At 33.3% G+C, this 16,205-nt stretch overlaps 2 protein-coding genes across 5 annotated transcripts; both read left to right on the top strand.

The window, feature by feature from the left end:
• Positions 1–5,589: 5,589 nt before the first annotated feature.
• LOC116651444 (uncharacterized) lies at positions 5,590–8,147 on the top strand. 4 transcript variants are annotated; one of them, XM_070208834.1, is made up of 4 exons: positions 5,590–5,813; positions 6,068–6,194; positions 6,724–6,801; positions 7,484–8,147. In XM_070208834.1, the coding sequence occupies exon 1, from the start codon at positions 5,617–5,619 to the stop codon at positions 5,737–5,739; it is 123 nt and encodes a 40-aa protein (XP_070064935.1). In that variant the 5' UTR covers positions 5,590–5,616; the 3' UTR covers positions 5,740–5,813; positions 6,068–6,194; positions 6,724–6,801; positions 7,484–8,147. The 4 variants fall into 4 exon arrangements, with proteins under 4 accessions (XP_070064935.1, XP_070064934.1, XP_070064936.1 ...); XM_070208833.1 differs by having other exon boundaries at positions 6,064–6,194; XM_070208835.1 differs by lacking the exon at positions 6,068–6,194 and adding an exon at positions 6,018–6,063.
• Positions 8,148–8,222: 75 nt separating this feature from the next.
• PRL-1 (PRL-1 phosphatase) lies at positions 8,223–11,891 on the top strand. Its single transcript, XM_032437804.2, has 4 exons — positions 8,223–8,357; positions 8,418–8,584; positions 10,166–10,297; positions 10,369–11,891. The coding sequence occupies exons 1-4, from the start codon at positions 8,250–8,252 to the stop codon at positions 10,478–10,480; spliced, it is 519 nt and encodes a 172-aa protein (XP_032293695.1). The 5' UTR covers positions 8,223–8,249; the 3' UTR covers positions 10,481–11,891.
• The last annotated feature ends 4,314 nt before the right edge of the window (positions 11,892–16,205 follow it).

The following is a 16,205-nucleotide window of genomic DNA, read 5'->3' as shown; positions in this document are numbered from 1 at the left end:
GAATTTATCGAATTTTGAATTCATATTATGAAAAATATGAAAAGACAGTTGATATACTTTATTTTAAATTTAGCTAATCTCACAGCTTTTAACATTTAAAGATGGCCAAATTCCGTAAGGAGTCCATTCAATGGAGCCCTTACTTCGAGGTCGTATTATTTGACTCTTGGAATGAAAACTTTGCGGCGCTTATATAAATCAAAGCAACTCGATCAGCTGTTTATTTAAAGAAGTGGTACTTTTGCCAATGGAACACCAATATGTGATATTTGAAAATGTGTCATTTCATAAGCACAGTGGACTATGGCTTTTGGACTATATGCAAATCGTTATCAGCAGTCCCTGCCCAATGTGCACTCTTAATAGAAGCAAGTAAGACTGAGCTAGGATATACTCTGATCACGGCTTTGATCAGTTTTTGCTTCTTTCTCACTCCCACAATGAGTTCTTAGGGAGGATTGGAATGTTATACAAAAAGCGAATTGTCTTCATGTAAACTTGACAAAAGTTGGTTTCTCTAGCGAGATATGCTTGTAAAAGCAAGAACTTGAGAATGGGGCAAGTCATAGATGGATGATCTTCAAATAATTTTATCTACGTTTAAACCTGCAAGTGTGCATCTCTTTTAGTAGTTGACAAGTTAATAGAGTTTGACAAGGTTCAATCGAAGATTTTTAGAGAAGAACAAAAACACATATAGATCTACATGTCCTAGAGGAAGTGTCCAACAAGTAAAACCTAATCTGGCAGTCGCTCAAAGACCGGGAAAAATGTAAATCATGCATCGTTTTCTCTATGTAAACAGGGTATAAAAATGTACCTTAAAGAGCGTTAGGAAAAAACATTTCAGTCTGGATTGGCTACCAGTTGGGATGTATGTAATCTCTCAAACATCTCGTTTTTTAAAATAATGGCTATTATCAAAAGCTTTTTATAATATATATTTCTTCTTAGCTCTTTAATGTATACACAAACTAGCAAAAACAATATTTATTACAGTTTGATGACTGAAAATTGTATTGGTTCAAACATAAAGTGTTTCATTTAGACAAAGAAAATAGTTTAACAAGAATTGGATTTCAAAGAGCGGGACAAAGGCTGCGGTGTATAAGAAAATGTTTCATCTTCGTTTATAACCAGCGTTTTTTTGTTGAATGATGTTTGTGGCATTAAAATCGATAAGCGCCAAAGCATTGTGTTTTTCGCTCAAATAGGATCAATTGACGTCATAGAAGATGTTTTTCTTATATTTTGTTCATGGTGGATATTTTCGTGAAGCTGTTCAAAAGGTAATATGTATTAGCATCTACAGCTGAAGAGGAAGGCGTAACTAAAGAAATATTCTTGAGAAAAATTCAAATTGTTCTTAAATTACAATTTCAAGTTAAAATAGTTAGAATTGAAGAAATGATAAGCTTAAGACGCCAAAGAAATAAGTCTAACTAAGATAAGATAAGAGTATCTGGGCGGATGGAGGGGAATTTTAAAATATAATAGATATAGGAGTTAGCAAAAACAATTTACTTGAATTATATTGTATGAAATGGAAAACGAAGAAGAAACTGAACGATTTTTGTTTGTTTATCATTTCTGACAGTTGGCAGAACGGGATGAGAGGAGAGTTTACTCTAGAAAGACTCGAAATGATTTGTTAGTTTCGTAATCTATGCTGCATCTAGTTAAATCAAAGAGTTATGTTTATGTACTTACACATTTGCTTTTGGCTTAATCTTGAGCTAAGCTAATTTTTATAATCTTTAAGTTCGTATTAGGTTACCCTCGCAGATGGGCTTCACACGATGTTGGCAATGTGGACCGCAAGTCGTCCTGACTAACGATGCCTCCCATTATGTCAAAAGGCAGCCTAGACATTTGTGTTTACCCTGGCTATGCCCCACCTATCACAACTACTTTTCAGCTCAGACAGTCGCAAAATCAATAATTCGGACCAGACGCGTTAACTTTTAGTGCTCTAGTTTTAGTTAGGTGTGCCCAATATATTTTTGTTCTTTGATTATATATGCAGAATTAATCTAAAAAAAAGACAATAAAAAGAGCTATAAAGAATGTAAAATACCTTTAAATAAAACTAATTTGTTTATTTACTAAGTGTAAGGCTTACGTAACTATATATATCTAGAAATCGAATTAATATAGACACGTCCGCTATGAAAATTTGAGAAAAATCAGTAGAGTAAAAGTATGAAAAACTTTTTGATAATTCACATGTATATACTAAGCCAATTCCTATCACATCAGTCCAGGATATAGTAGAACCACCATAGGATCGTTCGAAGATTAATTTCTTGTTTATTATGTTATTATTATATATATGTAGATATATATAATTGTTGCCTACTCTTAATTTTGACCGCAAGTTCACTTCTAATGCTCCATGTGAGAAATAATTTGTTGCATGCTTCACATAAAAGGAAATCCCTGGGGCTATCGCTCGCTCAGCTGGTAGAAGATTTAAGGAAAACGACCTTCTGGGTATACCGGGGTAGTATAATATATATATATATATATATATATTAAAGAGAATTTTCTTTTGTTTCATTGCTGTTGTTGTTTGCCCTTTGGACATTCGTGCGCAGACTTGAATCAGTTAACACATGATTCGATGTCTGGGCTAAGTCTTCTCCCATATTAAAGAAGGCACGTTTCCACATATTAAATGACATGCGTATCAAATCGCTTAATTAATTTGTTTACAATACCTTTTTTTTTTGTTAAATATCATAAACAAGTAGTAGACAGATTCCGTCTGCGAATTTCAACATTTTGTCTGAGTATTTTCTGTGTTTGTTGCTGAAAAGCTTTCAGGCTAAAGTTTACCTTAAACCAGACTATCATTTGCCACATTCAGGCACATTAAATTCGCTGTGTATGTATGTACATGCATGTACATCCTCCCTTTTTGTTTTCTTTTATGTAGACATTTCTTGGGTTCCTGCTGTTTCCTTTGTGTCATTGTTGTTGTTGTTGTTGTATGTTTGTCTATCAGCGACATGCTTCACAATGGCATTGACTTGTCTGGCCGGAGTGCAGTCAACTCTCAGCTCTGCTCACTTTATCCTCAATTTCAGAGACTAGCAGCAAAAGCTTCGAACCTTTCGTCTCTCTCGCTCTCGCTCTTTCATATCTTTGCATTCCCGTTTTCTCTTTATCTCGTCCACTTCAATTATTAAAGTTTTTTTTTTTCCCCCGTCTTGCGGTTGTCTCAAATTTAATTCAAGTTCGTTCATTGATTTTCGTTTAAATTTCCTTCCTTGCCTCTTAACTAAATTTCATTGGAATTTTTATATCAATGTGTGTGCATATTTATAAATACAGATAAGATAATTTTGCGAAGAGTGCCTCATATCTGAAATATAGAGTACCAAATATGGGAGACACTCTTTCCGTTATGTCGTCACGTTGCCAACCAACTTGAAGGGACATTTTCAAATGCGGTTCTAAAAAGTATTTAGTACATTTGGGTATTTTTTAGGCCCTGCCTTTAAGAAACGATGTACCAATGTGTTGGTACCCGTAATTGAAAACAATTTTAGTTAACAGAATAATAAATACGTTAGACTCTCTTACCGTTATGTCGTCACGTTGCCAACCAGCTTGAACTGACATTTTCACGTTGCCAACCAGCTTGAACTGACATTTTCAAGTGCGGTTCTAAAAAGTGTTTAGTACAATTGTTTATTTTTAGTACCAATGTGTTAGTACCTGCAATTTTAGTTAACAGAATACTAAAAAAGTAGATTTGGCGGAAATGGGAAGATAAAACCAAATTTCTTTTGAGAACTGTTAGACAAAACAACATTCAATAGATGTACATATATTGTTATTTAAGTGCAAGTTATTCCGTTCAACTCTTTCCCCCTGATTTCTATTGTCGATCGAAATGCTCTTCGAATTCAAGCATATAACCATATAGCATATGCGTATATACATTATATAGTACAGAAGATGTGATATTCTACATACATATGTACATATATGGCCTCCCATTGAGACAACAGTAGATTCGTGTGCGCTGAAGCGTGGGTTGGGCATTGTTTTAGGGGATAGAACGAATGAACCGCTCGTTGGGTAGCTAGGAAATGCAATAAATTACAATTTACACTACAAATGGGTGTAATACCTGTTGCCTAAGACCTATCAAGTGCCTATTTACTGCAGTATTATATGTTTAAACTGGTTTCAATTGGATAGATACATTTGCAACAGTTTCATGGCTTGACCTTGACTGTTTATTGTCGCACGCATCAGATAATTGTATATAATATAACCGACGCAAGTTGGTTTATTATTTTTCTTTAATAGCATTGACCTTGTCTCGAAAGTTGTTATGAGATACTTCGATACCGGTTCAAACGGAACGGCAAATAAATAGCAATTTTTTTTTTTTGTTTATAGAGCTTTAATTACTGATATCTTTTATGAAAAACTTTCTTGATGTGTTATTACTTTGTTGTTTGTTCGATCAAACCGAAAAAAAATTACTTCAAAAACTAATCTATTTATAAATTTTTAAAAATGTGTGCATTGGAATAACGCACTACAAAATAAACATGAAAATGTCCAAAAATAAAAATATTTCAGTAGGCCGATCTCGTTTCGTTTTAAAAGATGCATATTCGAGACTGCTAGTGGGAATTCCCCGGCCTTGCCCGTGGCAAGTTTTGTGTTTAAGATTTTAGACATATGTAAGTTCTATATTTTCCACGTGAAACCGCCTCTCAAATGAATTGGAACAAAGATCCTTAACAATGGGTCTAAGATCCATTGAATGGTAAAAAAAAATAGGTTCATAACAAATGTGTTTCGCTATGTTTTCACACTTGTGAGAGGAATTATCCAAAACCCTGTCTTAGCGTCCAATTTCATCACATGAGACAACAGTTAAAATTGTAGCTTCCCAGCTCTTACAGTCCAGACAATTAGTCTTATACGTGTATATAGAGTCGATATAAATATTTCTTAAACTTCTGTTAAGTCGTGCTTAAGTGCTTCTAACACGAACACGACGTGTTGAGTCACGGTTTCACGACGGCTCGTGTATATACTGCATACTTTCAGTTGAATGTTAAATGTTTGCAACTTTGCCAAAAATCGTTTGTATATTTTACGCAGCTTAAACAATATTTGACGACACAAACTAATATATTTGTATAATATGCATTTCGCTTAGTTTGACAGATGCTTTAAAAGCCTTTAAATTGCGCCAGAATTTGAAAATGTGGCTCCGAGACGGGAGCAATGTACGTACGTACGTATGTGCATATACAACGTATGTTACATACATCCACTACATACATACATACATACATATGTATGCAGATATTCATTCCATATCAAAGCGAGAGTAAAACTGTGCGTCAAAGTGAGAGGGTGAGCGCACAGTACTCGACAGCTGGCAAACACTTACTCGAGTATGAGCGCAAACAAAACAAATCAAGCAAGTACTCGTTCGTGTTCGTTCAGTCGAGTTGTGCGTCATGTCTGCACTCTCTCTCTCTTACTCTCTCTCGCGCTCTCTCGTCGGCCGCAAATGGCTCTCACAGTAAGCGACGGTGGGATTCGTTTTGGCTGGCAGTGTTCAGTCGATAGCAAAAGATGAAACAGAGCTCATCGCGCAGCATTTGGTGTCTGCTCAGTGTTGTAATCGATCAGCGTCTTAGAATTGACACCTGTCGATATCTAATCGAGATTTTATCGCGCCGCATTACAGGCGATTAAGATTCGATTTGGTGCCATATTCAGCCAAACTCGAACTAGTGCAAATATCCGTCATTCTCCATACAAATCTATATGTAAATACACACTCACACACACACACACACCCGCACACATAGTATATTGTTTTTCTTTTGTATATTTGTTTTTCCCTGTGTGTATACGTGTGTGTCCGTGTGTGTGTTCGTCATTTTTGCAAAGACGCAAAACAAAATACATTGCATAAGTCAAGTAAGAAAAAAACCAGAAGAAATCAAGTCAAGTAAACAGCTGATATACAGTTCTCTTTCTCGTTGCGCGTGATTCTGTGCTCCCATTGCGCCAAAGGTAGAAACAAGTGAAAGTTTCCCTATGTATGTGCGAAAATACAAAATCATGTGCCCAGAATGACTAAACAATTCACATCAAAATATATATAATGCAGCAAGTACAAATAACAAGCTATATAATTTCCAACGGTTTGTTAATTAGTTCCACACTTCCAGACGTTTTTCGCTTAATACAACATACATACATATATCTGCGCATATATACATATATATGTATATATGTTTATATATATATGGCATTTTTCCATTATTATCAATATTATGCCAAGTTTCACAAGAATTGTTTGTGTGCTTTTATTTAAAACCTGAATAAAAGCCAAATATTTGCCAAAGATATTATCTATGCATTAGATACATATATGTATGTATGTAGAACAGATATGCCTGACATATATGTATGCTCAAGTGTATATATATAATAGAATATTATTTTGTTGTATCTATATTTGACGGCGTGATATTCCGTATGTGTTTCTTAAAAAGAAACATTCGGAGACAAAGCATTTTGACAAAATGTGTATACTTGGAATTTACTCGCATTTACATTATATCTTATACATATATCTGTCCCATAAAAAGACGTAAATTATTTGTTTAGAAAAAAAACAAAGTGAAACTGTACTAATTATTATTATATTTGCTCAAATTCTGTTTCCAGTTGGTTAGACCTGTTCCCACATCTATGGAGTTTCATCTAGACAGTGCAGAATACTGCCAAGCACAGCACAAATAAAAAGTAAGTCGAAAGCCCCGAAATAAAAGAAGAAGAGCATAATTGGATGTGTCAAAGGTCATTCGAATTGGGTCGCATGAACTGAGCTAACCTTTTGCCGCGCCAATGAATCAAGAACTATTAAATGTTATTGCGAAAGTCCTTAGTTGCGTGTACTTTGGCTGAATTAGCTCAATTTTGTCCATGGCAATTTTCAGCAATTTAAATAAACTTGACGAAATAAAAATCCATAAATGAAGGCGAACAGTAAATTTTTTTGTATTAATCAAGTTAATTGACCAGCTGCTAACTCACAATTGAAGAACCAATTGCTTTTAATTTAGAACTTGATCGAACTAGTTTTCGAATTGCCTAAAAAGAAGACAACTCCGTGAAATCCAAATATATCTTCACACACACACACTTTTCATTCTTTGTCTGGAAACTATCTGAAACTTAAATGTGGCATTTATTTCTTGAATATGATTGATCCATTGTCATCCAAGTTCTTGCCCAATTGAATAGAATACGAATATAAAAACCAATAAAACTCATTTGAAGTTTCTTACATTGACAATTGATAAAACTCAAGTAAAATCAAGAACTGTTTGTGGCTTGGTGTGGCGATAGCTTCTAATCAATCACTATCGACTAGAACCGCATTTGTTTTTATTCTGATTATTAATTTATGATTATTTTCATGCAGGTTAGCACTACGCAAAAACAAAGGCCGTGATAGCCGGAGACAACGCTGTCACCTGCCCGGAAGTCGACGGGACGCCAAATCAGATACGAAACGTGGACAGAGTGTGGATTAAGAGAGAGTCTCTCGAGCTAAAGTATACAACTTCTGGCTGAACGGAGTTCATATCACGAGGAGACACATTTAAAATTAGGTTGCCGCAACGAAAAGTTTGGAAACAACAATAAAGTAATTGGCGAGGAGCAGCAGCTGCACTCGAAATAAATAAGTTTTTGGGATAGATTCGCGTTAGTTGCGATATTAACAGGGAATTTTTAAAATAGCCGTCTTTTGGGTTGAGACACAGAAAAATTGAAGAACTCCAAAATTGTACTTAATTATTGAGCTATTTATTTATACTTAAACAATTCACTTGTTCTGTGTGCTTAGTGTAGTATTTGAAAGCCTGCTAAAATCTTATTATATTTATATATATTTTTTTTACAACAAGTTTTTAAACAAGCCTAAAACATCATCTACATCTAAACCACTTCGCTGAATTTTCAACAACAATATTAAATCGTGTAACTTCCCGAAAGTCAAATCAAAAAATTGAAACACATAACATAATAATTATTCATATTGTAACAAAGTCCCAACAACAAAGAATAGAAAAAAAAAAGAATTAGGAGCGATTAAAATATTTTTTAAGAAAAATTCAATTCAATTCTGTAATTATACAAGCTATAAATTTAACTGATCCGTAAAGCTAATTAAGTTAAGCATCACAATGCGTCAAAAAGATCTGCGCCCAGCACCTGCTCTTATTGAGTATAAGGGCATGAAGTTCCTAATCACCGATCGACCATCAGACATAACAATTAATCACTATATAATGGTGAGTTACAAATGCCCAAATCATTGTCGAAAATAACTAACGAATCTGTTTGCCCTGCAGGAGCTTAAAAAGAACAATGTTAACACTGTGGTGCGTGTGTGCGAGCCCAGCTACAATACCGATGAGCTGGAGGCCCAAGGCATTACTGTCAAGGATCTGGCCTTTGACGACGGCACCTTTCCGCCGCAGCAGGTCGTTGACGAATGGTTTGAGGTTTTGAAGGACAAGTAAGTAATGCCCATATCCAAATGTAAGCTCAATCTTGAATTTCCATTTGTTAAATAAGCAGTAATCATATTTTAATTATACACACATATTTATTTCACATAACGTTTGCAGTTTTCAATATGCTGGCAATATGAAAAGCGAGAGGTATCGTGCCAAACTGTTTATATGATCTACAAATTTGTGATTTTCATAGAGGGCATTTGCATTTGTCTTGACACGAATAGAAGGAGACAACTCCGACACCATAAAGTATATATATATAGTCTAGATCAGCATCAACGAACGAGTTGATATAGACATGCCCGTCTGTCTGTTACATTTGCGACACATTTCAAACCTGTCGGTTGGGACTAGTATATAATATAGCTAACATAGGAACGATCGGTCGTAATGTAGATGTAATAATATTATTAGTTTTATTCAGTACCAAAAGAAAATAAGTACACAAAAGGCTATCAACATGATTAAAACACTTCTATTGAATACTAAAATTAAGATTTCCAAGAAATGATAGTTCATAAAAATATAAAAATAAATTGGGAATCATATAAATGGTTTGGTTAGATACTGTGAACTCGTCAATATGTAATTAGGACTAATTTGCAAAATCAATTATTATACATAAGAAGCGTTACCAAAGTTGATTTGTATCAATTTATTCAGTATTATTTGTTGCTTTGTACACTGAAAAATGAGCTGAACATAAGAAAACCGTTTGCTAAAATCATTGAACTGAGCTGCTAATAACATTTCAAGAGCTGCGCTTCAAACCTCATACAAAACAATTCTCAAAAAAAAAAAAAACAAACAAATTTGTATATATATATATTTATATAAATGATATTTACATCATGCCCAACCATCTCGTAGTTTTCGCTTAGGCTCTGCCGAGATAGCAATATATCATCACATGACATATTTTTATCCTTTATATTCATTTGTATACTACAAACATGTGTATATATTATTTGTAATACATTTAAACTTTTAGCTTGTCATGTAATTTTGTTGCCCTCTCACACTCGATAATCAATTTAATTCAATTTAATTTCGGTATGCAATTTAACTTACCTTCCATATATATGTATATTCACATATATATATATGTGTGTGTAAATGTATGTACTCCGTTTCGTTTCTTGGTTTGTGTGCTATTATCCACTGGCTAGTTTTAGAAAGTCCTCAAGCGCCACACTATCCTACTACAGACATAAGCGTTTCTCGCTCAGACACATACCAAAAACAGCTCCAATGACAGCAGCCACAACCCGAGCCAGTCTCTCGGCAGCAGCAACAGCTACAGCTACAGCTACAGCCACAGCTACAGATACAGATACAATGCCCCTAACTGCAAATGAAACAGATACAAGCGAAGCAGCAGCAATTTTTAATAATACTGCATTCGTTGATAATGAAACTTGTCGGTAAGCGTAGCCTCTCGTTGTTGCTTTTTGTAACAATTAAGGCAAGCATTTTCTGTTGGCACAATAAATGTATAACAAATTTGTACATCCAAGCAAGTTTATTATTGTTTATCTAATATCTTGTCTTAATATTTATCTTCTTTATTCTTATCGCAGATACCAGCAGAATCCTGAGGCTTGCGTTGCCGTGCACTGTGTGGCTGGTCTGGGACGTGCCCCCGTTTTGGTAGCACTTGCACTCATCGAATTGGGCTTGAAATATGAAGCGGCTGTTGAAATGATTAGAGAGTGAGTTATCAATATATATATTTTTTGAACATATATCTTATTTAGTTTTTAATCAATTGTTTGTTTTGTAGTAAGCGACGCGGCGCCATCAATGCCAAGCAACTGTCATTTTTGGAAAGATACAAGCCGAAGGCGCGGCTAAAGCACAAAAATGGCCACAAAAATTCATGTTCTGTGCAATAGATTTCCAAAACCATATGTATATTCCCACCAGATAAAAAGTGTTCATTTTTTCAACAAAAAAAAAAAATAATAATAATAATTATAAAAAAATATTGAAAAGCAAAAAGGCAAAAAGGCAACCCAAGCTAAATAAAAACCCAACTGTAAACTCTTTAGTTGCAAATTCCTCAACCAGTCTATAAATGAGAATTGATCGCAGCCCAGTTATTATAAACGAATTCTTGTATTGGCATCAAATTGTATTTATTGTATGTATTAATTAATGTAATTTTATTTGTTTAATTTCACAAACCCACAAGCAAAAACACACGCAATTCTAATTTGATTTCACGCCCACACAATACCCATAAAATGGCTGTAGCAGGGCATTATAGTGAAAAAGTAACATTATTAATATCTGTAATAATAGATTATGTACCTATCCAAAAAAAAAAAAAAAAAAAAAAACACTAAAAAAAACATAAAAAAGCAAATCCAAATAAATTGAACAAACTATCAAAGGTCAGGCACCATAGGCAATAATAATAATAAATATTTTATTGCAATATTTAGCCAAAAGAGCATGTACAACAATAAATTGAATAAAATACTAAAGTTTAGCAGCAACACGACTCGGCGTAGACAGATATATATATATGTATATATATATATATATATATATATATAAACAGTATGGATATGGAGTCATCAGATTATGCAACTTGAAACTCCGCAGAATGTGCTTATAACTAACCGATCTGCAAATGATGTACTTAATCGCATGGTTAGTTTAATTGCGCCCAACCGACTCAACATATAGTGAGAAAACAAATGAATATATTCTAAAATCTGGCTGAGAGTTAGCATCGAACGTGAACGTCTAAAGAATACATAGCCAAGTAAATAAATTAAGTCGATCAATATATTATCTTTAATTGCTGTAAACTATTTACGTACTCGGATTTTATATTGCGAACTCTGTTTTTTTTTTTTTGATGTGCTTAATATGGAATGGTAATGGTCCTATACGCTTTTCCTTTTCTCTGTAACGTACCAAGCTCCGCTGGATAACTATTTATATTATTAAATCAAATACAATATACATTATTAAAATTTTTACATTAATGACTACATACATTTAAACGATATACATATGCAGCAGTTGCAATACAAATACACAACAACACGGCAAAATGCAAAATATATATATATAAAATAATATTTAAAAACAAAAAAACACTTTAAAGAAAAAATTGAGAAAATGAACATGAAAAATAATGAAACAACCTTATAACAAATTTAACAAATTATAGTCAGGATAAAGCAGAAATTATAAAATTATATGCTTACAATTAATTTATCCAATATTGAATTGTAATTTTTTAAAATGTTAGTCATTACAATGGAATAAAAACGATATATAAAAATTTAACATTTCGCATAGAATAATTAATTTTTCTTTAAATGCTGAAATGCTATAAATTAATTTTTTTTTATTTTGAGCTCATCTCCAAAGCTGGCGCTGAAATTCCTTGAAATGAATTGGGAATTGAAGTGAGAAGCTTGAAACTTGGTTTATAAGAAATAAATATTTGTATTATCCATTTTGGACGTCGCAACGCTAAATTTTATGAAGACACCTAAAATATTGCGAGTACATCTAAGGGGTAGGCCTGGAAAAAAACGATAAGATATTTCAGGTATCGACGATTCAGATTTTCCTAGGAGTATCCCCAGTTGTGATAAGTTGACAGTAAAAGCCTTTTGACAGAATTCACCAAAATCAGACAAAGAGGTCAATTATTATTTAACGATGTTCTCTTTATTTTTGCATAAGTAAATAAATATTTTGATAATAATTAAAACTAAAATCTTTTACATTTGTTTTTTGCTCTGATATTGTTTTCGTTTTTTTTTTGTGTATATAATTTCTTATAACTATAAACCTAAATTGTCAAAGCGTGTACAATTTGAAAATTAATTGGTCCCCCTTTGAAGAAAGAAGAGACATGGTCTTCATCAGCTTTATTCATTTATGGAAATTTTATTATCTATAATGGGTGTCCTTTGTCAATGTCTCAAAAAAAGATATTTAGATATTTTCCTACGAGCAATGAAGGATTTTCTACCGTTGAGACGGCAATTTCATCTATAGCTGCTAACTGCTCTGCAGCTTGTTCATAAGATATTTCCCCCATAATCCCATTTTTATGTAGTAGTTTTTGGTACTCTTATATTTTTAATGAAATGTTTCAAATCAATTACCTCGGTTTATCTCTTAATAAATTGCTTTTCGAAGATAATCATCTTACATTTTTCACTCCTATGTCTTCAGGAGGGCAACGGAAACAGCAGCTTAAATTAACACATTCTGCAGTGTCAATGATAGAAGAAACACCTAAAGAACTATTGTTAATTCTTTCATTGTTCCCTAAGGTCTTGGGTGGATATCCTGTAGGATTCTTGAGCAATTACCTAATCAAGGGGTTTCCTGATCCCCTGACAGAACATATTTCAACAATTAAAATACTGATACCTCACATGAGCAATAAAGAAAAATTATTAACATCTGGTATCCTGAGTTCTCACATCAATCCAGATTATAATTATGATTATCTTTTTTCCAATCCTACAGGATTAAATCTGTTATCCCCTACAACCCCTGGAGACATTGTGAAGTCAACCGTAACAAGATTTATTCATGACTGCACCTGGATTAAGAATGATTATGTTAAAGAGTTTCTTATATTATCACATGAAAATCAAAAGGATTTAGTGGATGCTCTATCCAAGATGACCCCTCTCAACCCATTGATTGGTAATGCAATTTTAGATGCAACAATTGTGGGAAGAGCGCATCAAGTCATGGAACAATTAAATAAAACATCAACAATGATTAAATTGACAGCCAAAAATGGAGATGGCAGAAAGTTACTATTTAACTAGTGTTCTATATCATATTTTCTACAAATCTGATTATAGTATCAACCTGGACAATTGTGTAGTAGAATTGAATCACAAAAGATAACTGGTGTCACAGTTCCCTACCCTATTGAATTTTTAAACATAGAACAAGGTTTTTTATGCACCAATCATACAAACCCTGATAAAGGCTATATTCTTATGAAACAGACCATTCAATATCCTTATAACGATTGGTTCAAAGCAGAACAAATAGGGGTCGCCATTCCTTATATAGGTTCAAGAACAATAGATAAGGTAAAGGCATACGGGAACAAAATTGCAAAAACATCTTCTCCTTTATTGAAAAAAGCATCCAAAATCCAATCTTTAATTGGATGGGCAACTTCTTTTGAGTCAGAACTTGCCAAATGTATAGGGAGGTTATTCTCTGCTGTAACTGATCTTCCCCCGGAACTCTAAAATCCAGAGGATTCCGCAATATCCGGGTCTGTTGAACATAGATTCGCATCCAATGCGGTGAACAGAGGAGGAAATGTTGAATTGATGTTCAATTTTGGGACATTCTCATCTCTAGCAACAGATACATTTATTGCATATGCAAAAGGGTCTGTAAATGTAAACCTTCATTTCCAGGCAACTATGAGTTATGGGACTTCATGGTTTTCAAGTATGAGATCTTTGAATTGTGATTGTCAAACAACATGCTATCATATGCACCAGAATTGACTGGATTGTATAATTCCTATAAATGAGGAAAAGATAGAGATTGCACAAAACCTTAAGCTGCAAAGTACATATCCTGAATTTAATTTGAATTTAAAACATAATAAAGAACTAAATTATAATCACATGTTAAGGTCATATAAGAGTGCTGCTAAAGAGACAATGATAAAATTCAGGCAGCTATCTCTAGAGATAGGAGACGGAAAATTAAGCCCTAGATCAGGATGGACTTTTCCAGTATCATGGGTATTTAAACTAAATCCGATCACATTCTTCTTCTCTCTACTTGTAGAATTAAAGTGTTTCTTTATTTTCCCAGACAGTTTGAATCAAAGATCATATTGAATGATAATACGGTATCATTGGATAAAGAATTTTTACATTTTATAAAACATATCCCACCGATAGTTTTTGGCATTTTTTCCTCTTGGTTTCAAAATCCAAACTTTCTAGACTTTATAAGTGGTGCTCCCTATTATATCAGACCCCCATTAAGAACCACATTTACGAGGAATTCTTGTGGAGTCTGCATCAAGAGTCTGTTATTACAGTTATTGATATTGATTGAAAATGATATGTTTGAACATGATGATTTTAAGTCCTGGAAGTTATTTTTCACGGAGGGAGAAGTGTCTCTAGATAGTAATCCATTAATCATATCTATCATATGGTCTGACTTTTTAGAAAAGTCGAATATAGCAAATATTCCGAATCATCATTTAATATTATTACTAAAAAGATGTTTACCTGATTTGAAGAATCTGGATACACAAATGGCCTTTGATTTCCGCCCTTTAATAAAGGGAAATATCACCAAATATTCTCAATTCATTTCCATTGGGAATATGAAAATATTCCTTCAATATCTTGATACATTGATCATTTATCATTCAATTGAGACAGCAGATGGATTGATATCTGAGTTACCTGCCTTTTCTTATAATTTCCCGTTGTATAGATTAGAAAGAAAATCTCTCTCACATTTACCAGTTGTATGTAGATCAGAAATCTTATATAACAATGATTTTGTAGGAATTCCAACTGTTATGTCATCTTCCAATAAGCCGCAAGAGAGTCATAACCCTATATCTTTAGAAGGACATCTAAATTATCCTACCACCTCTCAATATAAACTTGTAAGTCTTTTAAGAGCATTTGATGTACATCTATCTAATGACGAGACTATTGGATGTTTTGGAGATGGGGCAGGAGGCTTTTCGAAATTGCTGATTGATATATGTATATCAAGTGAATGTTTTTTATAATTCCTTAATAGACACGGCGAATTTATTCCAAAATGCTTTAGTTAACCAATATCCTTTTTGCTGTGCAGGTTGTCCAATTGAAAGAGGATATTTGGTTGGATTAACATTCACTTATCAGTATATCAATGATTTGACTCATCCTCATTATGCAAATTTATACATTAAGTGTGTTAACAAGCCTCTTTGGGGAATTATTTGCGATGCAGAAGGGGGAGGTTGGCAAAATAGTGATAAAGCCATCAGAATGCTTAAAAATTTGCTTAAAATATCGTTTTATTCAAAAACCTCATTTTTGGTTTTTAAGACTTATTTTTCTAATTGGACAAGCTTTAAAAATCAGATTTTATTGATTCGTTCCCACTTTCAGAATGTATATATCTCTAGAAGTTTTTTCTCGTCAAAAAACTCAACAGAGGTTTATTTAGTCGGGATGAGACAAGATGTTGATAAGAGGAAAATTAATATTGGTGATTTTTTCAATGTCTCAAACGCACACATTCATATGCCGTTTTCATTAACCCCTGGATTTGATAATCTAAAGACAAAATTGATTGGCAGTACCCAGTGTTTATCATTGGATACTCACACTTCTAAGTACACTATGTTTCTCCAATCAAAACTGCATGAAAAACAAACAATTTTATCGTTGTTGTATATTAGTTCAACTCTCTTTGACAAAAACAAAGAATATCGCTTTCCACAACATTATTTGACTGATTGTCGGAAAAATACCCATCTTGTAAAGTTCTCTCAAAAACATAGAAAAATCACAAAAATAAATTATTTGACAAAGCATTTAATTATTAGAATCTTAATTGGATATATTATAATTT

This window comes from Drosophila virilis, chromosome 4 (assembly GCF_030788295.1).
Source record: "Drosophila virilis strain 15010-1051.87 chromosome 4, Dvir_AGI_RSII-ME, whole genome shotgun sequence".
NCBI classification, from domain to species: domain Eukaryota; kingdom Metazoa; phylum Arthropoda; class Insecta; order Diptera; family Drosophilidae; genus Drosophila; species Drosophila virilis.
This window is presented reverse-complemented; position numbering and strand designations above follow the sequence as displayed.